Source organism: Elephas maximus, chromosome 3 (assembly GCF_024166365.1).
Source record: "Elephas maximus indicus isolate mEleMax1 chromosome 3, mEleMax1 primary haplotype, whole genome shotgun sequence".
NCBI classification, from domain to species: domain Eukaryota; kingdom Metazoa; phylum Chordata; class Mammalia; order Proboscidea; family Elephantidae; genus Elephas; species Elephas maximus.
The window spans coordinates 163,714,873-163,737,137 of record NC_064821.1 but is presented as its reverse complement, the minus strand read 5'-3'; the positions used below and the strand labels follow the sequence as shown (position 1 = coordinate 163,737,137).

Below are 22,265 nucleotides of genomic sequence, written 5' to 3'. Positions count from 1 at the left end.
ATACTGCCCAACTACTCACAGTGGTGCATTCCACCTGCTACACGTGGAGGCTATGACTGGGCCCTAAGATTGAATGCAGGGTAAGAATAACTTACAGGTATTCGAGTCTCTTGAAAAGTACCACTGCAATGCATTACGGCTTATTGCAAAAGGCATTATTTACTGTTCGGAAGCTAGAAAAACAGGGAGCCAGTGACACCTGGCAACAGCGAATGGCATAGGGAGAAAAGAGCTACTATGACTGAATGAAGACTGGGAATAGCTTATTCTTGCAATAAGTACGTTCTCACGAGAACATAGTAACTGGCAAACATAGTGAGGAGGCTTATCTCACAGAAATGAAGGCAAACCTGTCACAAGTTTAGAAAATTCACACATCCAAGAGACATCACCTAAGACAATGCTCAATCTACACAAAAATGAGCCTCCAATTTAGGGTTTTTGAGTTTCATACATTTCAAAAGGCTCCCGCCTTGAGGCTAAATGGGTTAAAATCCAGCTACCCCCTTCCCAAAGAACTCTATTATCCCAAAGAACTCTAGAGGCATCAAAAGTGGTTGGGATATCGTGTGTCCCAGGAGCCAAGAAAGAGTTAAAACTGTTTCCATGCTAACTCTAGTGCAAAAATAGGCCAAAAAAGTTTTCAGTCTTTCATATCCCTAAGCTCATTGATCTCTCAAAGGTTTGTTTCCTACGGAAAATGCTAACTTGGTGTAGGCTCCAACTCAGATTCTAAAGCTCTTAATTGCGATGGTGTGTTTATTCAACTCAGCAAGTACTTACTCCAAGTACTAGCATTCTTGGCTAAAAATACTGATTTGCATGATATTTTTCATACATCTGCTGACTGTTCACAATGACTGGGCCAACCCATAGTTCTGATCAAATCCTCCTAGAAGCCATCCACTCTTGGCAGCCTTAGGGGGTCTGTAAATGCTGAGTCTCTGGGCCAATCAGTTTAATTGTGCCCCAAGCTAGGAGCTTAAAAAAAGGGGTGATTTTATTTTTTTTCTTTTTAAGAAAACAAGCAAATAGAATAGAGAGGAAAAACTTGTGCCATCCTCTTCTGGAAGCCCTGAAATCCCCTGCCAACCATTCCCTGGACCTCAGTTTATTCGTCATAAAATGAGGAGAGTGTTTGCTCTCTAAGGTTCCACTCAAACGTTTTTCCTTCGATGAGGGAAGAAATCTCTTCCAAGAAAAGGACTTTTTCCTCTTTGGTCACCTATGTTCCAAGGTGCCTCTCTTGCATTGGAGACTTCTGCATCTCAGTCCTGGCCATGCCTTCTCTTTTTCTTAATAATTCCACAGAATTATACAGAGGCTCCATCTTTCAAGCAGGCAGGGATTCTTTCCATTACTCTTTTTGCAACTCCTGCTTCTTTCTCATATTTTTACCCTTCACCTCACAAAATAAGTGCTCAACTCCTGGCAATAATCTCTACCCATGAAAACACTCCTGAAGACTTCCCAGAAGTGCCTAAGCCATGGTATTTGGGTGCAGTGTTTAGAGAAAGACCCAACTTCGGAGGAGCAATAGTGAGGCCCTTTCTGACATTCCAAAGTGTTTCTTTTGGTAGGGCTGAAATGGAAAATGGCATTATCAAGCACCCTGAAAATGGAATGGGATTCACCTCCACAGTGGGATCAGGTGGGTCAGAAGGGGCCACTGGAAGGGCACTTCTATAAGATAGATGGCTCTCTACCTTAACACACTTCAGACTGATGAAGGGTGGGAATAAGGACAGGTCTTCTTGGTTATTAAAGAGGAGTGGCATGTGGAAACCTGTGTTTCGGAGGACGGCAACGTTGAAGACCATCATTATTCTCCCACCAGACCTTCCTTTATGCTCTTGTCAGAGACCACACTTTAGAAGTAGGAAGAAAGTTCCTGTTTTGAAATTGTGAGGCCAGTCTCCCCTGATCACTAGCTGAGTGGCTTTGTGAGAAGGTTGCTGATTGTTTCCCGCTTTGTAAAATGAAGTGCAAGCCCTTTACCTTGCAAACTTTGAGACGCCAAGGAGACTGCACATGTAAACATGCTCTGTGGAGACTAAGGTAAAACACAGATTTTAGTTAATGCTTCTTATATTAAAAAAAAAAAAAAAAATTTTTTTTTCTTATATTATTATGCCCTTTCCTCACCTTGGGACACGGCCAGAACTTCGGGGTCCTCCTGGAAGGAACGTCAGCAACTGTCAGCTGCCAAATAAACAGCTCCAGAGACAAAGAGAAATGCCTTGCTCTCTCAGGGTTATATCCTTGAACGAATTGAATTGACAATTTTACTTTGAAGGGAAAAAATGGAGATCAGTTGGCAGGAGAAATCCACATGGTTTAGACTTTTGCTTTATACTTTCATTGTTGCTATTGTTACTGTGGAAACCCTGGTGGCATAGTGGTTAAGTGCTATGGCTGCTAACCAAAAGGTCTGCAGTTAGAAGCCACCAGGTGCTTCCTGGAACCCCTATGGGGCAGTTCTACTCTGTCCTACAGGGTCGCTATGAATTGACTCGACAGCGACGGGATCGTTAGTGCAGTTTTCACATTCTGACCAGGGCCCAAGGAATAATTAATCCTAAGCAAGCGAACAGATCATTTAGCAATCAAGAATCTCTTCCTACAAGTCAGCAGTAACGGGGGCTGTGAAATAACAAAACCAAACAAACAAACCTGTTGTTGAGTCGATTTCAACTCATGGTGACCCCGTGTGTTACAGAGTACAGCAGCTTCATAGGGTTGTCTTGGCTGTAATCTTCATGGAAGCAGATCACCAGGCCTTTCTTCTGTGGCACTTCTGGGTGTTTTGAACCACCAACCTTTAGGTTAGAAGCAGGGCTTCAAACAGGTTTATTTCAGTTCAACCCCCTGCTGAGAATTTGCTTTTCCACCCAGATATACTGAATCGGAATCTACATTTTAATAAGGTCCCCAGGTGATTCTTATAAAGTTCTTATGTATATGTAAGAATTACCTGGGGATCTTGTTGAAATGTAGATTCTGATTCAGTATAAACTGGGGTAAAATGCAAAGTATCTACAAGGGGGTTGAACTGGAATAAATCAGTTCAAAGCACTTTGTGCCACCCAGGGACCTTTAATGGGGGTTATAAAAAACCCACCCAGTGCCGTCTAGTTGATTCCGACTCATAGTCCCTATAGGACAGAGTAGAACTGCCCCATAGAGTTTCCAAGGAGCACCTGGTGGATTCGAACTGCTGACCCTTTAGTTAGTAGCCGTAGCACTTAACCACTACGCCACCAGGGTTTCCTACGGGTGTTATATAAAATAGGGCAGGTAAATGTTATATAAAATAGGGCAGGTAAATAAAGCATTTTCAGGAACTCTAAAGGCAGAGCCTTGATAACACTGGAAATACCTTCTGTTGAATGAACAGTGTTAGGACTCTGTTTTGAATTGGGGGCTCTTTTCCCTAGCAGTCATGATTTTGAATTCAATTCTGCTCTCCAAAGCCCGGACTGATTTAACCAAGCCTGTAGATTTTTTTTTTTTTTTTTTTTGTAGATTACTGGAGGAGGTGCCAGCCCTCAACAATGCATTCTTGGGCAAGAGGAAAAAGGTTCTTGTAAGAAAGAGTTTCTTCTAAAAAGGTTTGAGAATTACCCTAATGATCTAACTGATAATACAATTGCTAGTTTCTCCTCTCTTCCGTCCTTTCTTTCAAGTTTCACATCCTTCTTTGTTCATGTTAAATTATTACTTGAGGTTCATAGGGCTGACTTTAACTTGCTTAGGAAGTTAATATTTTCCTTGCTTCTCTTAGGAATTCTCAGAGACTTGGAGTGACTTTCTCCTGCGAATCTTGTGCTTTCCCAGAGTGTACTTCCTGAAAGCATTGTTATTAATAATAATTTTTCCTTAAATGTTGGAGAATTTTAGCCACTGCAGCCTCTGTTAAGAAGCAGAAGTTATAACGAAGAGAAGCCCTGCTGAGCAGCCGGCATGGGCTCTCTGAGCTATTCCTAGGCCCCTCAGGACACTCCAGCACAGGTCCTATCAGAGCACCCAACGCTGCGCTGGAGTAGGCGCTGCTGTGCCAGCTCGAGAGGCACCACGCAGGACCCCAAACATTTCCTTTTTGAGACAGCCTCTGTTGCTTTTTTCTGTTGCTTAAGAAATGCATTTCTTTGGGTTTCAAGCTTTCCACCCTAAAAATCCCCAAACTGTACTACCAGATTTCATTTGCACAGTAGCATGAACGAATTCATAGGGCACCCTTCAGATTGCCATGTGGACACATGGATGGAAAGCAGGTGTGAGTGCGTGTGTGTGGAGGCGGTAGCAGGCAAGACGTGCTCGGGACCTCTGGTCAGGCCAGCGCAGACCACCTATTCGCCCTGGAACTGAGCGAGAGGTGGATAAAGGGGACCACGGGCCAGAGGAGGCAGCCAGGAGGGCACCAGGAGGCTGGGGAGGCCATGCGAAGGTGGGCGCCGGGGACCGAACTCCGGAGGCAGGCGGAGTCCTTCAGGCAGGCAGCGGCTGCAGTCACACCCTAGACCCCCGGTGTGTCCTTTAGGCCCTGAGGAGCTCCCCGACGCTCTGGAAAAGCCACTCCTCGCAAGGTTTCTGTCCTTGTCTCCAGAGATTCGGGGAGCCCAGTTCCAAGAACATCTTCGCACCACTGCGGACCTTGAGTATCCTGCAACGCAGGCTGGTCACGCAGGGCAGAGGGAGGAGGGGCGCGGGGGCGCCATGGCCTCCGAGTCCCGGCAGCCCGGTCAGTCTGCGCGCCCTGCACCCGCGCTACCGCGGCCTCCCGGGACGTGGCCACCTGCGCCCCGGGCCGGGCGCCCTGCTCCCAGGGGCCGGGACTGGCCGCAGCGGGCACGGCCCGGGCCGGGGACTGGGGCTTGGGGCGGGGGCGGAGCCAGGCCCGGGGCCGGTGTCAGGTTGCTCCGGTAACGGTGACGTGTCGCGGCGTGGGCGGGGCCAGCAAGCAGGTTCATATTTTAGGAAGTGGAGGCGGCGGCGCGGGCCGAGTTGCAGCGGGGTCTGGGGCGCAGCGCAGCGGCGGGAGGAGGCGGACACGTGGCAGTAGCCCCGGCAGAGCAGCAGCGGCGGCGGCGGCGGCGGCATCAGTCCGGGCCCCCGGCCGCTCTCCCTCCCTCCCCGCGGCAGCCCTAGCTCCCTCCTCTCCGCTCTCCAGGCCCCGCTCGCTTGGCCGGGAGCTGCTGCTTTCTTTTCTCTTTGATTCTCAAGCGACAGGACCCGGCGCCGGGCACAGACCACCGCCACCATGGGGAAGGGGGTGAGTGTCCGGGCGCCCGGGGAGGGGACGCGGGGAGCCCCGGAGGGGAGAAGGAGGAAGACGAGGAAGTCAGGAGGGCGCCCGCGGCCAGGACTTGGCGGGGGAGGAGGAAGCAGCGCGGCGCGGAATGGGTTGGCAGAGCAGGGAGGCTTAAAAGACGACGCACTTTGGAAATGGAGGGAGCGCAGTGAGGGGGGCAGGGCGGGGAGGGAGCGCAGAGGGGCCGTGTGTGGACCCCGACAGGGGCTCCGCGGCCCCGGAGAGGGGCTGCAGGCCACTGAGCTGGAGCGCATAGCGGGCCCGGGGCCCCGGCCGCTGGGCTTCCCGAGGAAGCCGCGGGGCCAGGAGGAGAGGAGCGAGCGGCAAACGGGCGGCCGGGGAAGGAGACTGCCGCCGGCGGCATCCCCGAGCCCTTATCCCCTCCCTCCGCCCGCCCTCACCTCCCATCTCTTCTCCTTCCTTTTTCCCTCCGCCCTCCCTGCCCAGAGGAAAGGCGCGCTCCTCCCCTTCCCCTGGGGCGCTCGGCCGCGCCGGTCGGGCCCCCTTCGGGGCTGCCGTTCCCGCCTCGGGCCGGGCGCCGGCGGGGCCCCCGAAGCGGGGGCAGCCGCGGGGTCGAGGTTCCTTCTCTTGGAGGCGCAGGGGTTTAGCCAGCCACCCGCAGAGGCATCCACCCTCCCCCAAAGAAAAAAACTGGCTTTCCTTTACTGCGGAGCCTGTCGAGCGGGCTGGTGCCAGAAAGGGTGTGTCTTCACCGCCCTAAAATGGCCTTTAAGGTATATTTTTGAGAGGTTTAATGAGGCACTTTCCATAAACACAGGATGCTTCCGGAACAACTGGAGTTGTCATCTGAAGCTTTGACAGTGGGGAGGGGCGTGTGGATTTTTTGGAGAGATGAGCCTCGGAGAACAGGCTGACCCACCATGGCCTCTGGGTACAATAAACCCAAAAGAGGACTGGAGGCTGCGGGAAGCCAGGGGCAGTTCCTCTGTACGTGATGGTGGGAATGCCCTTCTCCGTTTCCAGCGCCGACTAACCGAAGAGCCATCCCCAAAAGAAATGAGGGGTCTTGAGGGCAGGAGAGTGGCACGCAGCCCTGTGGGAATACCGTAACAACGCTTTCCTACAGTTGAATATCACGAGCCGTGATATACCTGTAGCCACAGCAGAAGACTACTGGGGCACTAAAGGGGCCAACGTGTAGTTAAGAGAAAACTTACACACAAGATAACCCCCCCCCCCCCGAAGTACCAATTTATCAGATAAAGATGATCAGGTCATGAGAATACTGGTGGCACAGAATCCACGCTGTCATCTTTTGGGCTTAGTACAGTGCCTGGCACTCTATAGGTCTTATGAAGGTCGGTCCTTCAAGGTTCCTCTGTTGTAGATTGTGATGGAGGCAGAAAATGAGGGTGCATTCTTTGGGCGCTGTAATTGGATTTTGGAGGAGGCAGTGAAAAGGCTTGGACCTGATAGGGAGAAGCAGGAATGCACAACTTGTATTGCTTTTAAAAGCACAAGATGTTAAGGTCAGGTAGGTTTAGGGAAAAGACCTGAGTGTGGAGCCTCTCTGCTCCTCACAGTGGGAATCGGGTTAGTGGCCTGTGCCACACCATCAAGCCTTAGGTCAGTCCTGTAAACAGCTCTTTAAAGCTCTTCTCTCTCTCTCTCTCTCAACCTCTCAAAAAAAGCTTCATTTTTTACGAATCCGTAGTTACTGATTGTGGGGGGACTGTAGAGATCATAGATACGTATGTGAGGCCTTGGAAGGTGAAGTGACTTGCTCAAGGTCAAATGACTGGTTAGTGACAGACCAGACATCCCTGATTGCTGAACAGCGGGTGTTCTCACAAACCTGAACATACATTTACTCCTTAACATTGCCTAATATGCGGGACTCTAAAGTTAGTCTTCAGATGAAAATGGGGTACTTGTGATATTGATTTAATGGGCCAGGGAGATGTTTGGGTAACTAAGTTGTGTCCATGTATCTGTCTCTTTCATAACCACACTCATGCACGGTACTGGTAAAGACAGCAAAACACCTGGGTCATAGTGGAGGTTCAACCCAGATTTAGTGGCTAGCAAACACTTAAAACTGAATTATGACTTGTTAACCTGCTATGTAGCTTGTCCAATGGGTTGTATTTAGTATTTGGGATACCTTTATACATTAAACAACTAAGTTGTGTTTGTGTGTGTGTCTGTCGGTCATGATTCTTTATGAAGTTGCCCCTTTTGTCCTCAGTGACTTATTGTGATAGTCCAAATGTTCAGAAGGATATTTTATGCTGAAATGTTGGGATTTTTCCACATGGGGATTAAAATGTGGGTGGAGTGGTGACTAAAGCTCTGCTGATAATTGGTTAACCAGGAAGCCTGTCCCAGCAGCTAATTTTTAAGGTCATTGTTAATGTTTTTTTCTCTTCCCACCTCAGTTTGGGGCCTAGATTTTGATGATATCTCAAATGATTTTTGTATCTCCTTAAAAATCTAGTCCCTAAGCTTTTGATAAGAAAATGAAAGAACAGCTCTTGCTGAATCATTCCTGGATGAAATAGGATTTTGTTGCCCCCCCCCCCTTTTTTTTTATTGGGTGTTTTTGCCGATGATTTGGCCTAAATCCTCAGTGAGGCCTACCACCCACAACTGTTTAGCTCACCAAAGGTACACACTATAACTGTTTAGAAATGCAAGAAACTTTCCGTTTTCTCAAGTTTACAAAAGGTGGGGGAGGGAGAAGTCACCAGATCTTTCATTGCAGGTCTTGATTCAGTGTGAACATTAACTGAGTTACCTAGAAAATAAATCTTAGCCTGTAGGTAGTGATGGGGGGAGGGGGCGGTGGCGTAAATGAGTTGATGACTCCAGGCAATAGGGCTGGGGGAGAAAAGCTTCAGGTGAAGGTTGTGCCAGGGATACACATGTCAGCAGAAATCGTGGTTGTATGGCAACATTATCAGCTGCCGTTTTGGAGCTCAACTTGAAAGTGTGACTAAATATCCCCTGGCTGCTGTAAAGCTAGTACTTTAGACTCAAGGCATTGTAAGGCAGAGTCCTAGGGTGGGTGGTTGCCCGGGGACTGGCCAAGAGCAAGTCGAATCTGACCCGGAAGAACTAGTGACTAGCACAGAGGGGTAAAGAATAGAGTTGGAGGTTACAACACACCCTTTGGCTGTTAATTGTTCAGTGTGTTAAAAGTGTAACAGTTCCCTGCCTCTCAGGTTCTTTTCGTGTTTTTTTTTTTTTTTTAGGAGGGTGTATCCCCTTTTGGTAACTTACTTTTGGTTAATTTATAGTGTTCTGTGCCAGTAAGTTTGTAACACTAGAGTGACTCACCTTTTGGTGGGAGGGTAGGAAAGGGGGAGGCCTGCATCATAAATATGAGTAAGATTGAGGGAGAGAGCTAAACTCAACAGGGGGAAAAAAAATTCCAGGGCTTTCAAAAATCCAGTAAACCGTTTATCCAGACTCCCGGAGTGTTATTCCTAAAATAAAAGGTGAGATTCAACATTATAAAGCATAATAGACTTGGCAACTATCCACACCCCACCCCAGAACTTTTGTAAATCATTCTTTTAGAATCCTGTTTTCCGATTATTTTAGCAACACATTAACAAGTAAGTAACTTTCCGTTAAACTAAGACTCTGTTTTTGAAGATACATTCAGATTCAAGGATGAGAGAGAAGCTTTAACTAAAATAGTTTTTGAAGGCTTTTGTATGGAAAATAAAAATTAGTTTCTTCATTCAAAAACAAAAAGGAAACAAAACAAAAACCCCAAAGCTTCAGGTTCTCATCTAGCCCATGGATAGAATATTCACCCCGAAGATCAAATGCAGTAACTTATGTTCAGTTTAGACTGAGTACAACAGAAATACGAGTTGTTGCTCTTGTGGGTGGGGCTTAGAAAGTAATTGGAACTGAAGAAAAGATGAGTCTTTATAAACCGTGAGTTTGCTGTTCCTCAGTTAGTCTTAAGCTCTTCTAAAACTAGACAGGTTTTTTTTTTTTTTCACCTGAAAACATATTAGGGACTGAAAATAATGAGAAATACTATTATTCTCCAAAGAAAAGCCATGTGAAAGTGTCAGTTGACATGGATGAGAGCTGTAATCTTTACTCAGCACACAGATTTGTTTGATTGCATCGTAGAGCTCATCTCCTTTCACTTTTCAAGTAGAGGACTTTATAATGATTGTTTTTACATTTTTGAAGTCTTTGCAAAAATCTTAAAAAAAATAAAAGGGGTTTTTCAGCCTTACGTGATGGGAGGAGGCCTGGACAGTCAGGCTGTGGTGCCTCCTAGCTCCCCAGGGTTCTCTGCCAGCCAACAGGCCAGAAGAAGAAACATGAGTGTCAGATCAGATGGGCTCACAGTAATCAGAGTGGCTGTATTTGGACAGCAAAACACTGGGCAGAATGTTTCCCCGTCCCTGCCAGAGCTGTCCAGTTTTAGATGATGCTAAAAATATATGTCCACTAAATGATAATGGGAGGGAAAGAGAACTTCAGAATCCACTAACACCATTTTTATATGCTCTCCTTCATTTATGTATTTTTGGAAAAGGAGACGTAACCAAGCTGGGTTTGAACTTTCTCACGTTGCTATGAATTGAGTGGATGAGAGGAAGTGTGTTCTTTGGCTGAAGTCAGAGAGAGAATGTTCTTTGCATATGACTCACCTCATTAGCTGTGCTGAAATCTGTTGCCAGGAATCCACAAGAAATTCTTCACATTGATTTGAGTGATGTTTGGGATAGCAAATTCTGTCGGTGAGAAAAGAGGCCCACTACTGCCACTCCTGTTGGTGCAGTGGTTAAGTGCCGGGCTACTGACCCAGAGATTGGTGGTTTGAGCCTATCAACTGCTCCGCAGGAGAAAGATGTGGCATCCTGCTTCCATAAAGATTACAGCCTCGGAAACTATGGAGCAGTTCTACTCTGTCCTATAGAGTCACTATGAGTCGGAATCAACTCAACACAATGGGTTTGGTTTTTTGTTTTACCATTTGGTTTCATTTGGATCCTGAGCCAATGTTTTTGGCCTATAGACCTCATTCCCTAGTTCCATTGTGCCTTTATATGAAATGGATCTGAACACTGTCTGCATCTTGTTCTTTTCCAACCCTGTTTAGTAACAACTCTTGAATATTTTCTGTTGTTGGTCCCAGAAAGTTGAATTTTGGTGGGCTGACTGTGCTTTATCTTTGTAACTTGTATTTTTTGGGGTCCCTATAAGCAATTTTAACTTGTGTGACTCAGCAGGCCTTGATGTTCATCTTTCCAGTTCGTTAACCATGGTGAAGGCGGGGCCCTGGTACGTCATTCGTCTTTCTTGTGTTTTCTCTTTTACCTTCCACATGATACTTCCATGGCATCATTTTGTTTTATTGTTTTTATTTGGTTTTATTGGTTGGCTTTGTCTTTAGATCACATCCCATTTCTTTAGGGCCTTGTGCAGCCTGGCAGTTTCACTTCCCCACTCCAGGCTCCATTCAGAGCACCAATTGAGGAGTGATGAGACTTTTTGATTCATTTCCTCTGTAAGGGAGCCTATGCCAGTTATTACCCTGTTGTCTCTCAAGCTGACATGCTCTTTTAAGTAGTGCTAGTCAAGGAGCGGTCAGGCAAAATGAAAACGGGCTAGGGGACAGCAAGTGTTAAGAGCAATAGGCAGAAATTTTTACTTCTTCATAACTCAGGTATCTAATGTAAAGGTTGAGTTACCCCATTGAAAAAACTAAGTCCCCCCCTCCCCCCATAACTGGGAAAACAAACCACATTCTTAAGAGGTCGTAAATCTAAAGTATATATTTTAGACGTCTTTGGATGATCCTGGGTGTGTACTAACTGTAGCTGGTGGGGTGGGCTGGCTGGCCCCTTGAGATGAGAAAGGGAGGTTAATTAAGCCTTGTTCGTTTTGAGATGAGGGAAACCTGCTGGCTAGAGCCAAGGCTGTTTTCTTTGTCCCCTGCTGGCTGATGGGCTACAGCCCAAGTTTGGAGATACTGAACTGGGCTGACAAAGGGACCTACTGCTTGACCTTGCTAGATTATGTTCTCCAGCATGCTGCGTGTTTGGGTGAGGGAAGGCAGATGAAGGAATGGCGGTCCCTGGGCCACTTCTCTGCAGAGGAAAGCTCTTCCTTCACTGTCCCCAAATGCTGTTCCTATAGTGAAGGTCTCACTGCTAGGGGGGCTGGAGAGCAGCTGCAGTATTATGACAGTGTGTCCCCCTTCAACCTGGCCATCTTTTAGCCTCAGATCTCTGACTTAGTAATTTAGGAGCAAATGGAGGTGTAATGAACCTGGGCATCATCAATTCTTGACTTATATTTTCTTTGTCTTAATTCATGAGATAAAATAAATACCCAAAAGGAGGTGGGTTTTTTTTTTTTAAAGTTTAAATTGTTCAGAGTAAGGTATGGCAGTAATTAGTGTTTGTTAAAACCAAGTTATAACAATAACCTTTGTAACATTTTGCAGAGTACCTCTATATACATAATTGTTTTTGATAATTATTTATTAGATGATTCAGGAAAATTGGAAAGCACTCCCACCTCCGTTTTTTTTTTTTTTTTTTAAGGAAATAAGAATAATGGACCCATGTTGCACAGACTAGGCAGTGCCCTAGGCAACCAACAAGTTCAGAGGACATCCCCCATCCTCCCTGCTAAGGCCAAATTGAGTTCAGAAGTGACATTTCTACAACTCTCTTGGGAAACTTTGAAATGGGCTACATTCAAGGCCACTTTTACCTTTATTCTAGCTCTTGTTCCTAGTCAAAGGGTTTTGTTCGTTCGTAGGTTTTGAAGCAGTGTAGTTTGGTTTTCATATTTGGTGGCATTCTATCAGAATTCCTTCTCTAGGTTCTTTAACAGTTGTACCAAGCGTAATTCTCATTTTATGAATGAGGAGGCTGAGGTAACTTGTTCAGGGTCATGTAGCTGGCATGCAGCACAGCTAGAATGACTTGGGGCTGACGTAAAAGCAGTGTCAACAGCCCCAGTCTAAAGAGAGTGGGAGTCTCAGCAGAGGTCTTATGGGCTTTTAGGTGCAGTGGGAATTTGAGACGGCGAAGAACTGAGCTTTCTGCTGGCCACGGAAAACGTTGTGCCGATGTGTGGGAACCTGCCAGAAAACCCATAATGTACAATTTAGAAAGCCCTCTGAGCTGCCCTGGTGGACATGAAGGCCGAAGTGGTGTTATTGGTGGTGGGGGTGGTTTGTGCAGATATGAGGTGGCATACTTCTGGATGGAAACTTCTCTCCTAAGACTTTATCCCACGTGTGTGTGTGTGTGTGTGTGTGTGTGTGTGTTTTAACTGCTTATTTCGAGATAATTTTCCATACCTGTCCTGTCCCTGTCCCGTCCTCCCTTTAAAACTGTTTAGTTACTGAAGAAGAAGGAGCATCTTGGCCCTAATAGGTCTTGGGGATGCCTCACCCATCGTGAGGACTTAGTATATATTTATGAGTGTGTGAACCTTGTTACATGTTTTGATCTTGGCACCTTTTGTCAAGGGTTTTCCTATCTCCTGGGCACCGTTTTGTCTACTGCCCAAATCACATGGTAGCAAAACTCATGCATCTTTGAGGGGATGGAGTCCTTGGGAGGTTGTGTCACACTGGGCAAGCTCCTGCCCCTTACTGTGACTTCTCTGTTTCTAAATTAGAATGGGAAGGAAAAAAAAAAACCAACTTCATTTTTACAAGTGGCCGTTTTGAGAAGGGCATAACAGTACTTTGGACTTTGATAGTACCTTTTTCCAGTAGAGCACCATGGGAATTAATCATTCCCAGTCCTCTGTAGGAGCCCTGGGGGTGCAGTGGTTAAGAGCTCAGCTGCTCACCAAAAGGTCTAATCAAAATGTCAGTGGTTTGAATCCACCAGTTGCTCCTTGGAAACCCTATGGGAGTTTTGCTGTGTCCTCTAGGGTCACTAGGAGCCAGAATCGACTTGACAGCAACAAGGTTTGTTTTGCTTCTTAATCCTCTGTAGGGGCGGCAGACGTGATGGGAAACTTCAAATTGAGAAAGTAGGAATGGAGCACTCCATCATGGCATGGTCACTTCAGTCATTGAGGAAATGCCCTTTTCCCTTGCGGTGACTTACTGTTTCTCCTAAATGCTTTTAAAAGAAATAATAGAAGAAAATGTTCTTAACCTGCTTTTATGTCTTACCTCTTTTTATCATTGTTCCCCTGTCCCACCTTCCAACCCTCCCAAACACACTCATTGATTGGTACTTCAGGACCTGATAATTGGTTCCTACCAGGGTAAACTAGTACTATTCCTTTCTTGTGGGGAAAGGACTGAATTATATAAGCTGCCTGGTTGTTCTTCTAAACAGGTGTTGCCTAGTAAAAAATAAACAACTTTGAAGAAAAAGAAATTTCACGTGTTAATACTTCCCGGGTGTCTTTCACAAATGGCCTCGCTTGAAACTATGCCTTATATAGCAGGAATTGATGAAGAAGGCGAAGAGTTATTAGTAAATCTAGATCCCCAGATAACTTTGCTGTTGATAAGTGTGAAACTGTAGGCAAGGCATTTATTTTGTAGATGGGGATAAAACTTTGGAAGTTGACCCGAGGCTGAACTGCTTCAGTAATTCTCTCTCTACTGAAGTGGAAAATATTGGAAGTAGGAGAATAATCAGAGCATACAGATGATGAGGCAGAGCGAGTTTAACTCTGATTTTCATATATTTAAATATATTTTCATGATAACTTGCTTAAGGGTTATTTATGAACAATATTTTAAAAATCAGTACCAACTGGCCACATAAGTGTTTTAGCGACCCTTGACCAATGTCTTTAAAATGATTTTTGAGTATTGTGTTTTCCTATTAAATATCTGAGGGAAATACCACCTTGTAGGAGCCCTGTCTTTTTCTTTTGCCTGTTTCTTTCAGTGTGTGTGGTTATTTTCCACCTTCAGTCTGGCACCAAGCACCCTATGCAAAGAGGCACTTATGAATGTGGTTGCTCCATAGTGGAGAGAATGTGAAGAATGCTGACTATCTTTAGACCTGCTTCATTCTTCACAGATAAGATAGAAACTAAAGAACTTCTGTCTTTGTCAGGGGAAGTTAGTCAAGTAACACTGCAAACATGACCACAGAAGTTGAACAATGTGGATAATAGAACTGTCTCTACTTGTGGGCAATACCAACTGATTTAGAACAAGATTTTTCTTTGGAATCTTGAAGGTGTTTTCAAATTCAAATGGGTATTGTATTTACTTGACAACCATATCAGCTATGACTGAAAACACACCTACTCTTTGCTTTAATTTTATTTTCATTTCAGCGCAATAGGATTTTAACTTGGACACAAGAATTCCTTATTTTTGCTTTAGTAGCTGGTAATATACTTCTGACTGAAAGTTGGACGTGGGTAAGGGTGAGCCAAGAGATGATGCATCCCAGGAGATACACAAAATAACAGTAATAGTGTCATATGGGTCACCCATTTTAAGAAAGTCACTAATATTTACTTTTTTTGCCATTCTTAAGTTGTCATTGTTGTGAGAGGCATCTCATTGGTGCAGTGGGGGTAGTCTGCTAAGGGGCCTCTCTGTGTCACCGAGCTTTGGAGCACCAAGTTCAGGCTTTGTGTCGATTGGCTCAGGCATTTTAAATGGGATGGGGGAGCGGGATGATCTAAATTTGAACTATAGAATCAACATTTTCTTTAAAAATTGTTCCAGTTTTCAAGAAGCGTAGGTGGACCCTGTGAATCGTGTGATAATGCAGATGCTGTTCCTACATCCTGCTTATGTCAAAACATTTTCAGTGACTTTCATTTTGGGAGTTTTATTTTTCAGGCTGCGGATTGGAGTGGAGGCTCTTTTTTGTCTTATTTAAGAAATTTTTAAATAACCATTTTAAATGGTTCCTTTTTTTTTTTTTTTTTAAGCAGATGAAAAGGTCAGTGTTCTTCGATGTGCGCTAAAGATGTTTAGCTTTGATACTTCCTGACTTTTTTGCAAACAAAATATAAATATTAGTACCATACTGTCCCCTAAGTTAATAACATAAAGATAGTTTCATTTTTTCCCGTGGAGGGGTTTGGACAGCACAACTCAGCTAGCCCAATGGAAGCGGCTCTGGCAGGGCCCATTCTGAGGCCTGTCATGACTTTCCCGCTGGTCCTAAGGCCTTTGGGTAGAGATAATAGTATTCTTAGTAGATTGCTTTGTTTACTATGCAGTATAAGCACATACATTTCCGTGAATTATCCCAATGACTGTTCCAAAGGGTGGTTATCTGAAAAACTACCAAAATCCCTTGCTCCAAAATCTTTGGTTTTGAGATGCTGTTCATAATTTACAATCAAACCTTTCCCACGTTCCCCTGTAGGTTGGACGTGATAAATATGAACCCGCAGCCGTTTCAGAGCATGGCGACAAAAAGAAGGCCAAGAAAGAGAGGGACATGGATGAGCTGAAGAAAGAAGTTACTATGGTAAGTACTAGGTGGAAGGCAGCTTTTTGTTCTCCTCAAAAAATTTTGTTTTTTAAATTACATCTTCGAGGACAAGATATTTCCCCCTCTGTCCTTTAGTCAGGGACTTGCTTTATTTTAAAAGTAAAGAAATGATAGCAAGTAAGAGATGAAGATGTCGAGGTTGAAAATTTTCACCTTAAATTAGCTGCTAAGGGGTTGGAAAAATTATTCAGCAACTCTGGCCAGAACCAAAACCCACGGAAGGAACTGTGGTCAATATCATGGACTTTTGGTTTTCCCACTGTGTGGATTATGCTGAATATTGAGAACTTCTGACCTCTCCAGGCTGTGGAGGCTTCCACAGGCTTAACCTCTCTAGAATCTGTTTGATGTTCAAAGATGGCATATGAGGTTTTACTAGATTTCAGAGAGTGCCTGGGTTTCTCTGTAGTGATGAGACAGGTAATGATGGACTTCTGTCACATGGGTCAGCCATCCACAGGGTAAGACTCAATGGTGAAAAGTATACCAGCTTCTGCATGAAGAAAAACTTTCTGAGATTAATGCTGGTATTAATAGTATTAACGAGAGTATTGAATGATGTTGATACTTTCCTATCGTTTTTTATGCTGTACTGTTTAATTCTTCTCTTGTTTTTGTTTTCACTTAGGATGACCATAAACTTAGCCTTGATGAACTTCATCGCAAATATGGAACAGACTTGAGCCGAGTATGTTCTAAGTTGAAACTTCTTTTATAGAATCCTAACTTTCCCCTGCTTTCCCTATCACAGGAGGGCTCTAGGAAGGGGGTGATGACAGCCACCATCTGAGTACCTACTGTGTGACAGGCACAGAGCTTCTGCTTTTACATGCTGCCATTTAATTTTCCCTGAACCTGATCGAAGTAGACATTGTTCTCCCCATTTTATAATAGGCCAGAGTCCATAAGTGCAGTTGCCAGAGTTTGAATTTGAATGGCTCCATGACCTTTTGTTTACAGATCTCTTTATTTTTCTACATCTGTTAAATTGAGTTGAATATTTCAGTTAGTTGAATCATTTGAAGCATTCACATTTTTGCACTTTCCCTAGCTAGATCACTACAGTATGTCAGACGTTGATTATTCTGTCCTTTTTTTTTTTTTTTTGAAGCTTATTTTATACAAAACTCAGAGAACTTTTGATAAGATAATGTGTGTCATGTACACTTATATGAGGAATTTTGGTATTGAATCTGCTACAAACAATATAAAGGTCAGCAGTGGGAAGGGTTCGTTATTTCTACACACTCAGTAAAGCTTGAACACCAAGCTAATACCTAACTGTCGCGTAAGGCATCAAGGGGCTCTGAGAAGGCGGGCTGGCACGAGTACCCTGCAGTCCGAGAGGAGGCTCTGACTCTGCTAAGAACAAGCTAACAGTTACTCACCAAGTGCCAGGCAGCCGCTGAGCACCTAATGTGCACCACCTCACTGGGCTTTCATTAGAATCCTGTGAAGTAGGTTCTCTGTGACCCTAAGCCAGTTATTCAAACGCTGTGAGTCTTTTTTCTTACTTGTAATAAAATGGAGTTAAAATACCCAAAAAGAATTGTCATGAGAACTAAACAAGTTAAAGCTCCTAATGCAGTGTCTGGCATGTAGATTGTGCTCAAGTGTTTCATGGGTGGTTTTTATTTTACCTGGGGATACCAATGAGAACTTGAAGCGGCAGAGGGCCCTAAATAATTCCTTCCCAAAAAACCCATTTGCCATTGAGTTGATTCCGACTCTTAGTAATCCTATAGGACAGAATAAAAAACTGCCCCATAAGGTTTCAAAGGAGCGGCTGGTGGATTCAAACTGCCGACGTCTTGGTTAGCAGCCAAACTCTTAACTACTACGCCACTCTCTTACTGCTTGATTTTTCTTCTCTCTTACCCTATACTCCATAGTTCACTCCAATGTTAAAAATTACACAAACAAAATACCTAGAAGCAAACCTTTTAAGTAAAAAATAAGTCAGGTTTTTGCCCCCCCAGACTTGGTATTTTAGTAGTACGAAAATAAGCATATTTTCACCTTTTAATAGGAGCTGTATTTTCTTCAACTGTCTGCTGTCAGTGACTTTTTTAATTTTATTTTTTGTTGTTGAGAATATACACAGCAAAAGCAAAACATAAACCAATTCAACAGCTCCTGCATGTACAGTTCAGTGACACTGATTACATTCTTCGAGTTGTGCAACCATTCTCACCCTCCTTTTCTGAGTTGTTCTTTCCCTGTTAACGTAAACTCACTGCCCCAAAGGTTCCTATCTAATCTTTCAAGTTCCTGTTGTCAGTTTGATCCCATATAAATAGATCTTAAAACACTGTCTGCGACTCTTGATTTTAAGGCTCATTAGCAAACAGCAAATAGCAGGGCATTAGTCCAGTGGACTTTTCTGGTGACTCCTTTTCACACTTGACAGGTTTACTGGGGGTTAGCTAAAACATGTACATCTGTGAGCCGTTCCTTACCAGATAATGTTCTAATTGCCATCTAAAGTATAAAGCTCTATACTTAAAACTTGGCTGTTAACCCAATAAGAGGTTGGATTCCTGCAGAGATTTTTTTTTTTCTCCTTTGATGTTTGTAGATTTTTCCCCCCTCCCTGCCGGATTTGATACACGGAAAACTCAAAGGTCTTAATTTGAAATACTGAATCAGTGAGTTAAAATATATATCTTTTTGGTAACAATGCAATTTGGTATGGGTTGAGACGAAATTGGAACCAAATTTTTCTGTGTATTGACTTAAAAAAAAATTTATCTGTGTGGGTTCCTCAGAAAACTTGGCGTATTGTTTGCTTCAGCTATGTGGAGGGAATCACGAGAATTGTTCATGAGGAATTTGCCAGGTTTTTACCTTGGCTGTCTAGCCTGGGAAATTTTGTTTCCTCCCTGAATCACCATATTGCAGGTTTCTAGCTATCGGGTACATATATTAGATTGTAAGTGCTGGTGTGCGATGTGTCCTGTTAATATTTGTCTACTTCTCAGGGCTTAACAACTGCCCGAGCTGCAGAGATCCTGGCCCGAGACGGTCCCAATGCCCTCACACCCCCTCCCACTACTCCTGAATGGGTCAAGTTCTGTCGGCAGCTGTTTGGAGGATTCTCTATGTTACTGTGGATTGGAGCGATTCTTTGTTTCCTGGCTTATGGCATCCTAGCTGCCACGGAAGAGGAACTCGAAAACGATAATGTGAGTTATGTAATTCCTAACTTGGACTCTCAGGTACCCATGAGGCAGCCTCTCAGTCTTTGCCTCCCACTGGTTTTTGACGACCAGTAGTTACTTGATGGATATAGACACTGGGAAAGTGTCAGCAACTATTGTCTTCAAGACATCTTATGTGTCTGCCTCTCCCTGTGGATGCTCTTCCAAGCTGGGTCTCTGCAAGTAGCTCTGCTCAGCTCCTGGCCCAAGTCCTGGTGCCACTCACTGGATGGCAGAGCACAGCTTTTAATGCTGGCATGTTGCTCTGTCCAGAGACATTTGGTAGCTATTCCAAAGTCACACATTGTTTGGAAAATATCTTTGTTTTAATAAAGCAGGAAAAATGGGTCTATCTAGAACATTTCCAAAATCAAATCAAATTAGTGACCAAGTGTCTGTGTTACCGACTCCATCTGTGACCCTCCTGTGTATGGTCTCTAGAAAGAGAAATGTGAAGACATGAGTTCTTTATTTCTGAAGACTCAATCGCTGTTAGAAATCTGCCTTTTATTCAGTTAAAATGAACTGCATGTCTCCCAGATCCTCACTAAGACCCACCCAGTCCTAACATGTCTGTTCCCTTTCAGCTCTATCTTGGTGTGGTGCTATCAGCTGTTGTCATCATAACTGGTTGTTTCTCTTACTATCAAGAAGCTAAAAGCTCCAAGATCATGGAGTCCTTCAAAAACATGGTTCCTCAGGTACTGGATGCTTTGTCCTTGCCCTGTGTGTTGACTTGACTGCCCCAAGAACATGAGTTAGTGTGGTGTTAAGGTTTTCCAAGTATGGAATGACTTTGACAGAGAGATGGGTGGGTGCCCCCCCCCTTTTTTTTTAACCCACCTCCAATTCAGACCTGTATTTCTTATAGCCCAGAAAATGAGAGCCTTCATTTTGAGTAAAAACTCTGAAAAGAGGGAGTACAAAATGAGAGGACTTGTCTGTTAGACCACCGGAGCGCCCGTTACACATGCTTTGTAAACTTGGATAGCTCAAAAGATGAACAGTGTCTTTGCTGTGGTACTTAGGGTGATAGATCAGTTTGTAGTTTGAGTTTCTGGTTTTTACACTACCTTCTCCCTGTTGGACTGTTTTTATCCTGTTTAATGGTGAAAATGGTTTTCCCCTTCCAAAGCAAGCCCTTGTGGTTCGAAACGGTGAGAAAATGAGCATCAATGCTGAAGACGTTGTCGTCGGGGATCTGGTGGAAGTGAAAGGAGGAGACCGAATCCCTGCTGATTTGAGAATCATATCTGCAAATGGCTGCAAAGTAGGTGATTGTAAACAGAACCTCTCATAGCTAGCTCTGCCAGTGGAGCTGAGCAGTGTAGTACCCCATGACGAGTCTGATGTATTCACACACTTCTCTCGTGGACAGGTGGATAACTCCTCACTCACTGGAGAGTCAGAACCCCAGACCAGGTCTCCGGATTTCACAAATGAAAACCCCCTGGAGACAAGGAACATTGCCTTTTTTTCAACCAACTGCGTGGAAGGTAGACCATTTTAAGGCAGAATTTAGCATGGTATGGTGTTAGCACTAAAAAAAAAAAAAAAAAAAAAGGAGGAAAACCATAGACGTGATTTTTTTGTTTTATTGACTCCAATTCTGACAACTGCAGTGAAGCCCAGAGAGGTGGCGGTTTGCTTGCTGGCAGGAAAAACCCAGGAAGCCTGGTGGCTGCTTTTCCTCTTTCTCCACCTCCAGTGTGCCTCTGCTGTGGGCAGTGCCAGTCTAGTTTGGGTATTGGAGCTGCTGTCCTCTGGTGGTGGATAGAAATCCCTTTGCCAAAGCCTGAAGCTTAAAACAACAGTATATTCAACCAAAGAGCGGGCCCTAAAAAACGTGTATCTTTTTTTAAACCACGCCATGTAATTATGCATATTGTATGGCTTTTTTACAGTTAAATTTGTATTATTCCCCCTCATTTTTCAAAGGCACTGCACGTGGCATTGTTATATACACTGGGGACCGCACCGTGATGGGGCGTATTGCCACACTTGCTTCTGGACTAGAAGGAGGTCAGACTCCGATTGCTGCAGAAATTGAGCATTTTATCCACATCATCACGGGGGTGGCTGTGTTCCTGGGTGTGTCGTTCTTCATCCTGTCTCTCATCTTGGAATACACCTGGCTTGAGGCTGTCATTTTCCTCATCGGTATCATCGTAGCCAATGTGCCAGAAGGTTTGCTGGCCACTGTCACGGTAAGAGGCTTGGGGAAGGGTGATGGTCACCCTTACTCATACCAGCTTCTGTTAGTGTAGGACTCATCCACTACCCTCTTCTAAAGGGCTGCTGAGTTATGTTTTATTCCATATGTTTGTATATGATTTTTCTACGGAGCAACATGGTAACCATTGACACTCCCTGGGCAGTGAGAAATCCATAGCATAATTTTATAGAGAGTGGTAACTCAGAAGTATATATTTTGTTTTTAAATTTGCAGAGTTAATTCATGATTCAGACCATTGTAATGGAGAAAGGAGAAGAGCTTGGGGGTGCAGTGGTGATAGGGAAACAGAATGTGGTAAATCCTGGCTACTTTTCTTAATATATTGCTTTTTAGGGGGAAGAGTAAAGCCCCATGTACATATTACCATTATTATTTCCTCAGACTTTGGAGGAAAGTTGGAGAGAATTTAGACAGATTTCTTCCATAGGAGAGTATAGTGGGGGGTTGTATAGAATTCCAGTCTAGTTGAGTTTGAAGTAACATTGACCCTGACGTTTTTAGGTGTGTCTGACGCTTACTGCCAAACGCATGGCAAGGAAAAACTGCCTAGTGAAGAACTTAGAAGCAGTGGAGACCTTGGGGTCCACATCCACCATTTGTTCTGATAAAACTGGAACTCTCACTCAGAACAGGATGACAGTTGCCCACATGTGGTTTGACAATCAAATCCATGAAGCTGATACCACAGAGAATCAGAGTGGTAAGACCAGGGGCTGCCTCACACCTGAGCCTCACCTGCTCTTTTGCCTTTTTTTGTTTGTTTGATTGATTTTTAAAGAAATGATAAATGATCATTTAAGCTTATGGCAATTTTTTTTGTTTTTTGATTTTTTAAAACTTGTATCCTTTGGTAAGAAGTAAAGGGTATTTGTTTTAGATTTTTTTGTATGTCAGTAGAAAATTAATTTATCCTGTTAAAAGTGATTGAAAATTTCCCTAAATTTGAGTAGTTTTCGGTAATCTAAAAATGAGATATATCATTTCAGATTTTTTTTATGATTTATTTTTTTGTCATTGAGAATATACCTGGCAAAACATACACCAATTCAATAGTTTCTACA

General features: G+C 44.1%; 1 protein-coding gene across 1 annotated transcript in view; it reads left to right on the top strand.

The window, feature by feature from the left end:
• Positions 1-4,992: 4,992 nt before the first annotated feature.
• Positions 4,993-22,265, top strand: part of ATP1A1 (ATPase Na+/K+ transporting subunit alpha 1) — a 33,036-nt gene continuing 15,763 nt past the window's right edge. Inside the window, exons 1-9 of the mRNA XM_049879994.1 lie at positions 4,993-5,272; positions 15,640-15,744; positions 16,397-16,456; positions 18,750-18,953; positions 19,556-19,669; positions 20,104-20,238; positions 20,347-20,464; positions 20,907-21,175; positions 21,706-21,904. Coding sequence (XP_049735951.1) covers positions 5,261-5,272; positions 15,640-15,744; positions 16,397-16,456; positions 18,750-18,953; positions 19,556-19,669; positions 20,104-20,238; positions 20,347-20,464; positions 20,907-21,175; positions 21,706-21,904 — 1,216 coding nt within the window. The 5' untranslated portion in view covers positions 4,993-5,260. The remainder of the gene's footprint in view (positions 5,273-15,639; positions 15,745-16,396; positions 16,457-18,749; positions 18,954-19,555; positions 19,670-20,103; positions 20,239-20,346; positions 20,465-20,906; positions 21,176-21,705; positions 21,905-22,265) is intronic.